The sequence below is a fragment of the Callorhinus ursinus genome, unplaced genomic scaffold (genome assembly GCF_003265705.2).
Source record: "Callorhinus ursinus isolate GAN/ISIS: 27379988/994484 unplaced genomic scaffold, GSC_fseal_2.0 scaffold2, whole genome shotgun sequence".
NCBI lineage: Eukaryota > Metazoa > Chordata > Mammalia > Carnivora > Otariidae > Callorhinus > Callorhinus ursinus.
Window position 1 is genome coordinate 32,817,424 of NW_027397064.1, and position 15,603 is coordinate 32,833,026.

At 37.9% G+C, this 15,603-nt stretch overlaps 1 protein-coding gene and 1 long non-coding RNA gene across 3 annotated transcripts; one reads left to right on the forward strand and one right to left on the reverse strand.

Moving 5' to 3' along the window:
* Nucleotides 1–3: 3 nt before the first annotated feature.
* PPIL3 (peptidylprolyl isomerase like 3) lies at nucleotides 4–9,917 on the forward strand. Of its 2 annotated transcripts, none has more exons than XM_025893813.2 (7): nucleotides 4–182; nucleotides 900–976; nucleotides 1,793–1,867; nucleotides 2,831–2,924; nucleotides 4,162–4,229; nucleotides 7,354–7,472; nucleotides 9,579–9,917. In XM_025893813.2, exons 2-7 carry the CDS (start codon nucleotides 974–976, stop codon nucleotides 9,703–9,705), a joined length of 486 nt encoding a protein of 161 aa, XP_025749598.1. In that variant the 5' UTR covers nucleotides 4–182; nucleotides 900–973; the 3' UTR covers nucleotides 9,706–9,917. The 2 variants fall into 2 exon arrangements, with proteins under 2 accessions (XP_025749598.1, XP_025749592.1); XM_025893807.2 differs by having other exon boundaries at nucleotides 5–376.
* LOC141370565 (uncharacterized) lies at nucleotides 1,618–15,577 on the reverse strand. The gene is made up of 3 exons (XR_012374714.1): nucleotides 15,446–15,577; nucleotides 4,113–4,186; nucleotides 1,618–1,716 (listed from the first exon to the last, which is right to left on the reverse strand). It is a non-coding gene; the product is annotated as an uncharacterized lncRNA (long non-coding RNA).
* Between the last annotated feature and the right edge of the window lie 26 nt (nucleotides 15,578–15,603).

Below are 15,603 nucleotides of genomic sequence, written 5' to 3' on the forward strand. Positions count from 1 at the left end.
GCCTGCGCAGGGCCTCTTGGCGTACAGGATGGGATGGAGAGGAGCCGGGCGGAAGTGGTCCTTCCCATTTTACGTCTGAGCCTAAAGTACTGCTAGAGGATGCCCGGAATGGTTCCGGTTTACGTTTCGTGTCCTTGTATAATTATTAAAAGAGCTCCCTTTCACTGTCAAAAGCGTACCAGGTGAGGATAAATTACATCGTCTTCCTAGTTCTAGTCATTTTGGTTTGAAATAGGAAGGAAGGAGGCGAGCAGGTGAGGGGCGTTCTAATTGGTCCCGCGCTCGACTTCCGGTAGCCCGGAGACACTAATTTCGAAACGTGGGTATATGCAAGGGCATCTTTTCTGTTTCAACAACAGCTGTGCTAACTAAAGTGGTAAGTAACATCATTCTTTCATTCACTTACCGAGACTCTTGCTAAGCTCTGTGTTTTAATTCTTGGGCTTCGAGTGAGCATACTGGGCGGGGAGGGTGGTATTGGAACAGACTTAATTAGAAAAATATATAGCGTATTATTGATAAGTGCTACAGGAAAAGGTAATTGGGCCGGTACTAGAGTGAAGGCAGTTTTAAATAGAGTTACCAGAGACTTGGATGTGAGGAATATAACTGTCCAGATGTCTGAGTATAAGTGCTCCAAAGAGAGAACACCCAGTGTCTAGACCCTAAGGCGGAAATGTACCTGACTTGGAAGAGTTGCAGGGAGGCTTTTGAAGGATAGTGAACAGGGGAAGTAGGATATTGAGGGGCTTGAGTCGGGTAGGTTCTTATCGTTTCCATAACCAGATTTTTATTACTTGGGGGTGCTATTCGAGACTTTTTCTTTTAAATAAGCAGTAAAAATGAGCATGTGTGAGTTAAGAGAGGAAAATGAACTTAATTTTCTCTTTTGGGAATAGAGACACGTTTTCTAACTTCTCTTGGTAAGACAGAAATTAAGCAGTAGTACTTCCTGAAACCATCAAGAAGAAAAATGGTAAGTTTTGTACAATTCTTTTTTTTTAAGATTTTATTTATTTGTCAGAGAGAGAGAGAGCACGAGCAGCTTGAAATAGAAGAAAAGCAATGAGAATAATGCTGTCTCCCTCTCACCCTACCTCCAACTCACACACTCCTACCCTCTATCAACCCACCATACTTTCTGACTGCTAGATAATACTGGAAGAAGAGAAGTGAAAAAGGAAGCCTCAGAGTAACCCCCACCCTACAACGGAATAACAAAAAGAACGTTCAAGTTACTGGAACATCAGATAAACAAAAATAAGCAAGGAGTAATATGGTTCCCTCTGCACATTTAGGATCTAGAAACACAGAAGATTGTTGTCTTTAGTGAAGAAAGGAATTGTTTTTAACACTCTCTCTCGTAATTAAATTACATAGGGAAATGGTGGAGACTGTTTTGAAAAGTTGTTTTCTTACTATTTTTCAATATATATTAATGATGTTGGTGAGTTGCCATTTAAATCAGTAATACTAACCATTGTTTTCATTTTTATTGATGAAAAATTCATACTTAAAAGAAGTATTTCCAGCACAATATTTATTGTTAAAATGTTTAGGGTAGACAGCATTTTACATTAACATATTTATCTTCTGGAGTTTTTCCTACTGTTGAAATAAATTTTGAAGAAGTGCAGCTTACTCTCAGCTGTGTGGACAGTTCATCTCTGAAATGGTATTTCTTTTTGTGTTTTCATTCAGATTGTCATCTTTAATCTAGTTGGGGAAATAATACAGCGCATAAAGTCATGGAGAAATCTCGTTTGTTCTTACATTTTTTTCTCCTTTTTAGTCAGTGACACTGCATACAGATGTAGGTGATATTAAAATAGAAGTTTTCTGTGAGAGGACACCCAAAACTTGTGAGGTGAGTACATTATGTACATATAAAAAATGAGTTAATGCCGCAGGATAACCATTTTGAAATTAAATTATCTAACCTAAAAAATAAACACTTGTATATAAAACCAATGTCAGGAAAAACTAGCCATCATAATTTCTGCTCTAGTTTCCACTTACCTTTTGATGTTAAAGGTGGATCAAAGAAAGGGTAGATAATTTTTCCCTAACCATGAGAGTGGTTGGTATCTTTTTCTTTTCACTTATTTTCCTCAGGAAATATAATCATTAGGATATTAGGTAAGAGAACTGTTTCTTACATTATTTTAATTATTTAAATTTCAAAGAAGGAAAGAGCTCTCTCTACATATTCATTCAACAATTATTTATGAAAGGCTATCTTGCCAGGGGAATACAGTAATGAACAAGAGACATTCCTTGCCCTCTTGGAGCTAACATTCTGAGAAAAGAATTGGCGGGGGGGATCATTCTAGAAAAAAGTGATTCTAGATCATGATAATGCCTTGAAGGAAACAAAGCATTGAAGTAGAGACTAATAGAAGAGAATTATTTAAAAGAAGTTAAGGGCAGGCCTAGCCAAGAAAGTGATACTTAAACTGAGTGCAGAAGGTAATGAAGGCATCTCCATGGAAAGAGATAAAAAGAATATTCCAGGTATAGAGATAGAAGTACAAAGGCCACAAGATGGGAAAGCCCACCTCTTTTGGATGAATTTTCAGAATGATGATGGGGTTAACATAGTAAGAGAAAGAAGTTATTAACACATGAGATGTAGAGGTATGACTGTATTCTATTCCAAGAACAGAAGGAAGCCATTCAAGTGTTTTAGACAGAAAAGTGACATTATCCAAAGTAATGCCTAAAAAACATAAATGCATTGTTACGGTACTTTGAGTAAATACAGTTTATTCATTACTTTAAATGTGTTTCTGCTACATCATTTCCCAATCATTATTTTTACCCTTTTCAGAATTTTTTGGCTCTTTGTGCCAGTAATTACTACAATGGCTGTATATTTCATAGAAATATCAAAGGTTTCATGGTTCAAACAGGAGATCCGACAGGTAAGTTACTGCATTAATATCTATCTAGAGAATTGGGTATATAGTATGAAGAAGAGGGTAGACAAATAGAAAAATATATAATGCAACATTGTGTGTCAACTATACTCAAATTAAAAATATTTGGGGGGGGGCTGCCTGGGTGGCTCAGTCAGTTAAGCATCTGACTCTTGATTTCGGCCCAGGTCTTGATCTCAGGGTCGTGAGTTCAAGCCCCACTAGGCTTGGAGCCTACTTAGAAAATATATATATAAATATATTTTTTTAAATAAAATTTAATTTTTATAAAATAAAACCAAAGATAGAAGTACATAGAGTTTTTATAACCCGCTACCTTACCATAACAAGAAATTTTTAAGTAGAAGCTACTGGCATCTATCTTTAAAATAAAATATGACTGGCATGCGTGGGTGGCTCAGTCAGTTGAGCATTGGACTCTTGGTTTCAGCTTGGGTCGTGATCTTGGGATTGTGAGATCAAGCCATGCATCAGACTCTCTGCTGAGCACAGAGTTTGCTTGGGATTCTCTCTCCCTCTGCCCCTCCTGCTCATGCACTCTCTCCTTAAATAACATCTTAAAATATGAAAAATACTGATAGAGGGTTTTTTTTTTGTAGAGATACTTTATTTTTCTTGTAGAGATACTTTTTTTGTAGAGATACTTTATTTTTCTTAATATTTATATTAAAGTGAAATTTTGATAAGAGAGAACGTAACAAGTTTTATCTTTATTTTTTTAAATTTATTTTTGCGAGAGAGAGAGAGTGCATGCACAAGCATGAGCAGGAAGAGGGACAGAGAGGGAAGCAGACTCCCTGCTGAGCAGGGAGCCCAATGTGGGACTCGAACCCAGGACCCTGGGATCATGACTAAAGCCAAAGGCAGACGCTTAACAGACCGAGCCACCTAGGCATCCCAAATTTTATTTATATTTAAAGTTATTAGGGCACCTGGATGGCTCAGTTGATTAAGTGTCTGCCTTCGGCTTGGGTCATGATATCAGGGTCCTAGGGTCAAACCCCACGTTGGGCTCCCTGCTCACTGGGGAGCCTGCTTCTCCCTCTTCCTCTGCCTCTCCCCCAGCTGTGTGCTCTTTCTCTCTCTCACAAATAAATAAAATCTTCAAAAATAAATAAATAGATAGTTATAAAATAGCTCTTGTGTTTTAGAAAATGAAACTTTTCAACTTACTTTTTTTTTAATTAGAGACTTCTTTTGATTTGTCTGTCTTGTAATATAGGTACCGGAAGAGGAGGTAACAGTATCTGGGGCAAGAAATTTGAGGATGAATATAGTGAATATCTTAAGGTATATCTCTAGTCCTTCAAAATCTATTTTCTCATGCCTTGTTTACACTTGAAAATTTTAATACATGTTGTAGTAACACAAGTTAATGTCATTAGTATACAAACATTATATTTTTGTAGTTTTAGTACACTTGATAAATGTCAGGGAGAAAATATAAATATAAATTGCATTTCTTGCCTAAAATATATTCTGGAATGTCACAATCACATGGATCTTGATATTAAGTGAGCTTATCTTTGGGTCCAACCCGAAATGTTTAATCAGTAATGTACCAAAAGGGCTTAATGTCTCACTATAAAATTAATGTTGAATGACATGAATCACCAGCCTTTTTTGAGAGTGGGGAGGAAAGCCTCTGAGACCTCCTGGTTGCAGTATTGCACATTATCAATATGAACTTTTATTATCTTTGTTTGATGTTTGAATATTCCTGAATTAATGTCTGTGGTGGATCCCAATTAGGTTAAAGGGAAGTGCTTGGCATGGTGAAATTAGAGATTTTTATTTCCTTTCCTGTTTTTTTTCTTTTCATATTTTTCCTCAATTTTCCAAACTTTCTAAAGAAGCTTTTTAATTTAAAAAAAAAAAAGATTTTATTTTTAAGTAATCTCTACACCCAGTGTGGGGCTCAAACTTACAACCCTGATATCAAGAGTCGCATGCTTCACCAACTGAGCTAGCCAGGTACTCCAAGAACCTTTTTTTTTTTAATAAACTAATGCATGCCTGTTTTTTAAAAAAAAATTTAAATTAAAAATTAAAAAAATAAAATAAATCAGTTATACTTCCCAGAGATGACATCTGCTGACAGTTATCATGTGGTCTTTTAAATAAACTTTGTATCTGCATAAAATGATAACTTTAGAACTTAGAAAAAAGAGAGAAATTCTCCTCAATAAAAATATGTAATTTAGTACATCGTATTTCAGTCACATTCAAATATATCCAGGAAAATTCTGAAAAAATTCCATTGCAGTGTTTATGTCTGGATGGTGGGACTAGGAGTAATTTATTTTTTCTTCTTTTTGTTTTCTTTCATAAGGGAACATTACTTTTGTTATAGGAGTTGGGGTTGGGAGGTGATAAACTGTTTATTAAGTCATCCTTTTCCTTAATTAAAAACAAAACTTCTTAGACATTAATTAATAACTGCTTCCATAACACTAATCTGTATACCAGTGGTTTTCAACACTGGTTAATACAGACTCACCTGTGGAAATTTTAAAAATATGAAATATTATGGCCTTACACCCCCTAAATATAGAGAAAAAGAATAGGAATGATTAGGACCTGAATTATACTTCAGGGTTCCTGGGTGATTCCTACAGTTACGGTTAAGAACCATTATCTTTATATACCAGAGTTGAGGGTGTGTATTGAATATTTACATACTCTGACCCAGCAATTCCATTCCCAAATGTTTACCCTCCAGAAACTCTTGTACGTGTGCATCAGGAAACAGTACAAGAGTGTTCCTAGAGTGCTATTTTAATAGCAAAAATCTAAAAACAACCCAAATGTCCACTGATCATAAAATGGAAATTATATTCAGTTGTGGAATACTATCCAGCAGTAAAAATCACAACTACTGCTACACATTCATGTGTAAATCTTAGAAACATAATGATTGTATAAATACCATTTCCCAGACGACTACAAATAGTATGATACTATCTTAGCTCAGAAACAAGCAAAAGAAAAAAATATATTTTTTAGGCATGTATAAAGATAGAATAGTGGGTCTCGGAGAAGTTGAGGTAATAGATGAGTACATAGGCATATGCAACAGTTTGGTAAATTATCTTAGAAATAGGTTGAGTATTTTATTAAGTTATAAGTGGTACATACATTCTTGTGTATATATCAAATGTAACATTTGGGAGTCACCTTTTAGGAAGACAATAAAGCATTAATATCTTTTCTCACATTTTTTATTTAAATTCAATTAACGTATAATGTATTATTGGTTCCAGAGGTACAGGTCTGTGATTCATCAGTCTTATATAATACCCAGTGCTCATTACATCACATGCCCTCCTTAATGTCCATCAAAGCATTAATATCTTGATATAGCTATATTTCTGTTGTTTGTCTCATTAGTGTTTCTTGATGAATAGCTAAAGAGAGAGTAACCATTATTTATTGCAGCACCTCCTTATAACACAGTTCTGTCATGTCTTCAGTCTTATCAGTAAAGTCCTTTTAATTCTTTAAACAGTCCCTGTATAACAAATAGTATCATGCATATTTGAGCTGTAGGAGACCTTCCCTTAGATCATCCAGTCCTGGGTCATGAACTGACTGCCCTTGGTGGGATCCACAGATGTATTCTCAATTGCCATTGGTTTAAAAAAATTTTTTAGTGCTGTTAGGCAAGAGAGATGCCATTCCTTTTGCCAGACTCCCATCACTCCCTAATGTGTACATTCTGTCCAGTTAATCAATTTATTATCTGCTGACCCTTGTGAGCATTTGAATTATGAATAAACCCCTGAACTAGTCCAACCTCCCTCCCTTGTTTTACAGATAAAGAAACTAGCCAGAGTCCAGTGTATGTGTCAAGAGCTTATGGGGATTTTGGTTTTGTTGTCTGCCTGATCGTTTCACGCCAGCATGTTCCTTAATATAATGTAAGGATGTCTATTAATACCTTGGTATTGTGAAAAATGTTTGTGGCTATACTCCTCCAAAGTGAAAATGAAATTAACTGGGGCATATGATTTGATATATAAACAATTTACATACAAGTTTTAGAAATGCAGATAATACAGAAAGCGAACATTCGGGTTAGCCCTAATAGAAGCTGTTTAAATGTTTTCTTGGGCCCTTAAAAAGTACAGGTCTTGGAGCACCTGGGTGGCTCAGTTGTTAAGCATCTGCCTTCGGCTCAGGTCATGATCCCAGGGTCCTGGGATTGAGCCCCGCATTGGGCTCCCTGCTCCGCAGGAAGCTGCTTCTCCCTCTCCACTCCCCCTGCTTGTGTTCCCTCTCTCACTGTCTCTCTGTCAAAAAATAAATTAAAAAATCTTAAAAAAAAAAAAAAAAGTACAGGTCTTGGCTTAAGTCCTATATTTGGAATATTTATATAAAAACACAGTTAAATATTTTGGCCTGTCTTTTACAGCACAATGTTAGAGGTGTTGTATCTATGGCTAATAACGGGCCAAACACCAATGGATCTCAGTTCTTCATCACCTATGGCAAGCAGCCACATTTGGACATGAAATACACAGTATTTGGAAAGTGAGTATTTTGGTTACTGTTTTCTTTGGAATTTCATTGCAAGGGATGCATATGAGAGGCTATGATAATAGCGTTAATACTGAAGGAGCGGTAGGAAAGCTAAATACACCTGGTAAGTTCACCACTTACCAGCACTGCGACCTTGGGAACTTATAACCTTTTCAAGCCTTAATGTCTTTATTTTGTAAAGTAGGAGCCAATCTTTTTTTTTTGAGGATTATTATGCAAATTAACAGTAATGTATTTCTTATGAATAGCATTTTGCAGCAACTGATCTGAAAAACAGTGGCTTCAACAAGATGGGCTTAGATGGTGGTTCGCTTCTGTCACCAGTGTTCTTCCTAAACCATTTTTATCTTCCATCCTCATGCTCACCTCATGGTCATAATATGGGCAGCATAGCTCCAGTCAGAAAGTGTTCCAGGCAGAAAGGAGGAGGAAGGGCAAGAGGTGCTTGCCAGCTGAGTCAGCCCTATTTATGTATGTATATATGTATGTATGTATATATTTAGTAGGCTCCACAAGTCAGCCCCTTTTTAAAGAGCTTTCCTAGAAGACCCAGAACTTAGCAATGAGGCCTCCCCTTATCTACAAGGGAGGGTAGGAAATGTTTTTCAGCTAGACACATTGCCGCTCTCAATAAAATCAGGTTTCTAGGAGTAAGAAGGGGAGCCTGGATCCTAGGGAGGTGTTTAGCAGGTTCTGCCAGAATATCCACTGTTAGCACTATGCCTGGGAATTGCTTTTATAAATCAGCAAGAAGTCAGCTTGTCTGTTCATTCAACAAATATTTACTATGCTCAATAAACCAAGGCACAGTTCTAGAGTTTCTTTCACTTAACAGTGTGGATGCCAAGTTAGGTTAATTAAAAATAGAAGACTCAACAACTCTTAGTTTTCATTCCATATGTATATATATATATGTCTAATTTATAGATTAATATTCAGTGAAATTAATGAAATATTACAGCTTCTAGTAGTAATGGCCTGGATCACTCAGGTTCCCTTCTTTTCATTTTCTCCTTTAACCCACCATTCAGAATTATCAATCATTAATTACTAAGATTTATGTTACTAGTTTTGTGACAGAACTAGAGAGTTAAGAACAAAGATTCTTAACCTTAGGTCCCTTAAGTCCTTGAAATTATGTGTTCTCTGTGTATACACACATGTTTTTCTGGGAAGATGGTAAATAGCTTTCCATTTGTTCTCAAAGGGGCCCGTGTCCCAAATACTTGACTGACTTGCCTCAATTCTACATGCCCTTTTTTGCCTGAGATCTGTTTCCTATAGCCTGTTTTCTCTTACTGACCCAGAAGGTGGGAAGGGTTTTGAAACTTAAAATTTAAAGACTTTGGTGGGGGGCGCCTGGGTGGCTTAGTCCATAAAGCAACCAATTCTTGATTTTGGCTCAGGTCGTGATCTCGGGTTCCTGGGACGGAGCCCAGTCTGCTGGAGTTTCTCTCTCCCTCTCCCCTCACTCACATGCTCTTTCACTTGCTCTAAAATAAATAAATATATAAATAAATAAAGCAAGCCACCTTTTCTTTGCAAATGTTTTAGACCAACTTGCCCGAAGAATAACTGTCTATATATTTCTTTTTCTTTGTAGTAACATGAAATACACTTGCTGGAAATGGGCTTAAGTGTCCCATCTTCCCTTCTCTTATTATTACTGCTTTTTGTTGTTGCCCAGATGCAAAAAGTAAAAACACATTTAAACAATAAAGTGTAAAGCTGCCACTCACTTCAGGACCTTTAGTATAGGGCAGTACTAAGCAATAAGTGTCACCCTTAACATACTTTCTCTGGGCTTTCTGATAGCAAAAAAAATCTTATGACTGGTTATGTTAGACCCATTTGTAGCTATGCTGTGGGAGTACTTTGGTGGTAATATTCCTACCCATTGCTATTGTCTAAAGGCATAAAAATGAATTTTTTTTTCTGAATTTTGGCTCATATCCATGGTAGAAAATCAATTCGGGAATTCAAAGAACTATGAGACATGGTCCTTTTCTCTTAAGGAAACTGTAATTGCTATAGGTATTTGGATACTATGTTTCAATCTAAGGAAATTTTCATGCATTTTTATTGTTTCTATTTCAGGGTAATAGATGGTCTGGAGACTCTGGATGAATTGGAGAAGTTACCAGTAAATGAGAAGACCTATCGACCTCTTAACGATGTACACATTAAGGACATAACTATTCATGCCAATCCATTTGCACAATAGCAGTAATCTGGAAAAATATTTGGCAGACTATTCAAGGAACACACCTACTGTGGTTTACCCAGTTTTAATTATGTTCAAAGATTACATCATCCTTCTTGTTTATAGCTAAGATCTTCTATGAGTTGGTGGTACCATGGGGGCCCAAACAGCTTTTATTCCCATTATTAAAGCATATTTTTTATTAAACTATTACCTAATGTATTTAAGTTTAATTTTCTTAAAACTCTTCTAATTTTTTTGTTACATATAAGCATTCATTTTTAAATGCTGAGTCTCAAATCCAGGCATTTTTGAGCACTCTAATTACATATTCCTGCCATATCTAGTCCATGTTCTAGAAGTAGTCTTTTCCATTTAATTATTCACTTTGTACAGTTAGGAGTAAGGACAAGATAGAGATCATCTAGAAAAGCCAGCCAATCCATTTTGCTATTTTCTGTAGTCTTCAGATTTACAGTAAAGGCTCAGAGAAGTCCTAGAGTACAGTAAGCACTCAGAATTTCCCAACTCATTTGCCCATGGAACATTTTTGAAAGCTTATCATTTACAGTACTGCAGGATAGAATACTACAGGTGATCCGTTTGGAAAATGCAATTAGTTGGTTAAGAGCACCAGTTGTGGAGTCCTGGATTGTGTTTGAATCACAGTACTAGTACCTTTAGGCAGGTTAACATCTCCCAAGTTTTCTCATCCCTAAAGACTCATCCCGCTTGTAAGAGTATTACAAGGATTAAATGAAACAATGTGTGTAAAGCTTCTGACATGTATTAAGTGTTCTGTAGTGAGTAAATGGAAGCACCTCTCCTAACCTTTCTCCACCACAGCGCTCTCACCGAATTAGGCCTCATCATTTATCAGGCGATACCATTGATCTCATCAAGAACCATATTCTTCAAACTGCTTTGATCACCTTGATTAGATTTTGGTTATTTCTTGGTTTGTATCATTTCTGTAGATAGCTGATCTAAATATTTTCTTTCTTAACTACAATTTGGATGTTAGCTTGCAATATCCTCTTATTACCATCTATACCTTCTACTAAACCGATGTGCCAATTATACTAATATCCTCACTTCTGTTTTTTAAAATGAGCTCTGTGCCCAATGTGGGGCTTGAACTCACAACCCTAAGATCAAGAATTGCATACTCTGCCTACTGTCAGCCAGGTACCCCTAATGCCTTCACATTGTGATTCAGCCTTTTAATTTAATCATTTGGATTTCTAGACTTAATATTAAAGCCTCTTTTGGGCAGAATTTGTTTTGACACTTATACCTGGTATTTTTCTTTTCCAGTGAATGACAACTGAAATTTTTTGTCATTATTATTAAGAGGCTTTTACTGATTGTCAAGATGTTTTTGTACTGACTGGCATTCCCTCAGTTTTTCTTCCAAACTCTGCCTTTGTTTTTTTAAGTGTTACCAATATGGTGGGTTTTTTGGTTTTTAGAGCTCATTCTTACAATGTCTGTTCAGTTATAGCCATAAAGATCTCCGAGACAGACTGGCTGCCCACCTTGGGCCTATTGGAGGCATCATGAGGATCAAAATCCTAACACTGTTTTCTGTCCACTCACACTGAGTTGACGACTGGTTCACACTGATCACATTTGGCAGTTGCATGCTTGATGTTCTGTTCCATTTATTAATTGGCAGTACACATAAACTAAGAAGACTGGAATATTGTTGATCAACCAAATTCTCTTTAAAAAGAGAGTAATATGGCTCCCGATTTGGACCAGAGGTTAGCAAACTACAGCCCTCAGGCTGGCCACCTGTTTCTGCAAATAGTCTTCATGGAACTCAACCATGCCCATTTTGTTTGTGTTTTCTGACTGCTTCGTGCTACAACAGCAGTATTGATTGGTTGTGACAGAGACTAAAGGTCTACAAGCCTAAAATATTTACGATCTTGCCCTTTAAGAAAATTTGCTAATCTTTGATCTAGAATATCAGAAGTTGCCAGAAAATCATGGTTTCATAGCAAAGGGAGCTTGATAAGCTTAAGGGATAGATTCAATATATGCCTTGATAGTTCCTTCACCACTCTAAAAATGTACCTGCACCTATCCATTAGAATACCTAAATCCTGTTAGATCTTGGTTTGGAGCTCTTTGAAGACAGCTCTTTTTTTTTTTTAAGATTTTATTTATTTATTTGACAGTAAGAGAGCACAAGCAGAGGGAGACGGAGAAGCAGGCTCTCCACTAAGCAGGGAACCCCATACGGGGCTCAACCCCAGATCCCTGGGATCATGATCCGACCCAAAGGCAGATGCTTAACCCACTGAGCCACCCAGGCGCCCCAAGACAGCTCTTTGTGTAGGCCTTTGGTTAATGGTGAATTGAATAGTTACAATTTATACTTTGGTTAAACTTGGTATTTCCAAATCCGTTTAGCAACATATAAGCTATGTTGGGTATTTCTAAAGATACATATTCTCATCTTTTTGTTGAAAAACTAAAACCAGGGGTGCCTGAGTAGCTCAGTCAGTTATGCGTCTGCTGCCTTCGGCTCGGGTCATGAACCCAGGGTCCTGAGATCGAGCTCTGTGTTGGGCTCCCTGCTTAATGGGGAGCCTGCTTCTCCCTCTGCCTGCTGCTCCCCCTGCTTTGCTCAAAACTAGTAAGTAATTTATTTTCTTCCAGGCTTGGATATAAAGGTGCATAGAACACTGCTTATTCCATGGGAGTGCACTCTAGGAAGCTAACATATATAAATAGATAAATTTTAATACATAGGACTCAACTTTTTTTTTTTAAGATTTTATTTATTTGAGAGAGCACGAGAGGGAAGAGGGTCAGAGGGAGAAGCAGACTCCCGGCTGAGCAGGGAGCCAGACGTGGGACTCGATACTGGGACTCCAGGATCATGACCCGAGCCAAAGGTAGTCGCCCAACCAACTGAGCCACCCAGGCGCCCAGGACTCAACTTTTAATCAGTTTAGCAAACTGGATAGATTACTGTAGTTACTATTTCACTAGTGAATTTAAACAAAAACTGATAGCTCCTTTCAATTCAATTTGTACGAACTATAGAGGTAGGGATGGGAACTCAATATTATAACTAAAGCAAATCTAGAATAAACGATAATGTGAAGTTTTAAAAACATTACAACGAGGGGCATCTGACTGGCTCAGTTGGTGGAGCATGAAACTCCTCATCTCGGGGTTGTGGGTTCGAGCCCCACATTGGGTGTAAAGACTACTTAAAAAAAAAACATGGGTGCCTGGGTGGTTCAGTTGGTTAAGCGTCTGCCTTCAACTCAGATCAGGATCTTGGGGTACTGGGATAGAGCCCCACATCGGGCTCTCTGCTCAGCAGAGAGTCTGCTTCTCCCTCTCCCTCTGCTCTCTCTCTCAAGTAAATAAAAAATCTTAAAAAAATAAAGCAGTATCCAAAAGCATTAAAAAGAAAAGTTATTTCATAAACTGTGTTCGTATAACCAGTAAATTATATGGAGTTAGTATAACCAGTAAATTATACGGAGAAAAATAGCAAAATTCCAGATGCCTAAAAAAAAAAAAAAGGAAAAAACATCTCTGAGGAGGAAAGAATTTCTCAGTTTACAAACATGACAAAGGTAAAGATGGAACAAGTTTACATGAAAACTGAAAACTTTCTTGCAATAAAAAAACTTCAAGGACAAATGAGAACTGTATATTCAAAAAAGCAATGAGGTATGAATGGGCAAGTAATGAGAAAAGGGAAAACGTTCAACTTCACTAATTAGGGAACTAAGTTGCAAGTTTCCTCCAAAATACCATTTTTAAATCTTTGCACTATATTAGTTTGTTAGGGTTGCCATAACAAAGTACCAGAAATTGGGTAACTTAAAATTCTGTTACACAGACTAGAAGTTAGAAGATCAAGGTGTGGGCAGGGTTGTTTACACTAAGGTCTCACTTTGGCTGGCAGATGACCCTTCTATCTTGACACAATCTGTGAGTGCCTGTGTCCTAATCTCTTTAAAGAGAAAGATCAGTCATATTGGTTTAGGACCCACCCTAATGACCTCATTTTAACCTTAAGTACGTCTGTAAAGGCCCTACAAATAAGTCACAATCTGAGGTAGTGGGGGTTAAGACTTAAACATGAATTGGAGGGACATAGTGCCACCCCAAAACAACCAATAACATGCACTAAAGAACACACAAAATAATTTCATAAATGAAACTTTGGGTAAATACCAAGTTAGCAATTGGTTAGGTAGGAGGGTATGCTAAATTTTTTTTCTAATTTTATTTATTTAGTTGGCAGCACAAGCAGGGGGGAGCAACGGGGGCAGAGGGAGAGGGAGAAGCAGGTCCTCGCTGAGCAAGGAGCCCGATGTGGGGCTCGATCCCAGGACCCTGGGATCATGACCTGAGCTGAAGGCAGATGCTTAACCGACTGAGCCACCCAGGTGCCCTAAGGGTTTGCTAAATTTAAAACCATTTTGGAAACTAATTTCGGTAGTATATACAAGACTTTTCCAATGTTCATTGTCTTTCACCCTTGTAATCTTACTATGGGGATTTCTAAATTGCTCTCTGTAATCCTTCACTGCAACTTTTACCTGTAATAGCAGAATATAGTTGATGCCCATCTCCTAGATTGTTAGGATTGAGAACGTTTGTACAGTGCTTAGCACAATAACTAGCTCACTATGATTAGCTATTATCCTCCAAAGATGGGGGTTCCCTAGGTTTGCTTAACATTTAAAGGTGCTAAATGCATCCTGAATTTCACAAGTTACTGTGAATTTATGAATATTATGAATCTCTCCCTCTGAAATATTTACCTTCTATTTGGTGACCCTGGCCCCAATATAAAGATTTAAGTATTAATGGTTTTATAAGTATTGTTTTTAAAACCACTGAGAGAAGGGGCTTAAACGCAAACTACCATAGAAATTTTAAGAAATACGTATTCCTCATCGCTTCTTACCCAATAATTGTGCATCTGTGTAGGGCTGGCTACGTATGTTGCTCTCCTGTGCAAGTGTGAACAGCAAAATTTTGCTTAGTTGTAATGTTTAATTTTATACGTTTTCCACTAAGTTTGGAATGAGCAAGCGAGACAAAATGGAGGAAGGGCGTGGGGTCAGGATTGGCAATTACACTGGTGTATTAAAGGGTAGCTTGAGGATTTTGTTGTTCAGAGGTTGTTCCTGACACTTTTTCTTCACTACCTTCCATTTCCCCTTTTAGAGTTCATCTGGCCTTGCTGCAGAGCACTGACTTAATGCCAAAATGTTAACTATGAAGGGTCCCCACTTCCTGTTTCCTACCTCTTGCTCACTCGTTTCTTCAACTTTTAAAACCTCAGTCGTTAAGCATCTGCCTTCGGCTCAGGTCATGATCCCAGGGTCCTGGGATCAAGCCCCGCATCAGGCTCCCTGCTCAGCGGAAAGCCTGCTTCCCCCTCTCCCACTCCCCCTGCTTGTGTTCCTCTCTCGCTGTGTCTCTCTCTGTCAAATAAGTGAATAAAATCTTAAAAAAAAAAAAACCTTGAGAAAAATCTTTCCAATCCAATTTCAGTGTGAGTCCCAACCACTAAAGACTTAACTAGTTTTAAATAGGTCTCAGAACCTTAGCAAAAGCCGAAATCCAGACAATTACTAATTTACAGCTACACGATGGAGGTGATCAGGGCACAGGCTATTAGTATCATGCCTTCCTCACTTTTTCTTGTACCCAGCGTTCCCAAGTACCACTTTTAAAGAGCACGTTCGAGACTCCTCTCCCCATTACTTACATTATTTCCTCAGACCTAGACAGTCGCCAACATGGCCGACACGACAGCCACGGCCGATTTCCCCACCTCCACCTTCTGTCTTCGGGTTCCCGACCCGGCGCCTGCGCACACGGCGGCCACGGCTCGACTCCCTCCATCCCCGGGTGCAGGCGCCGCCG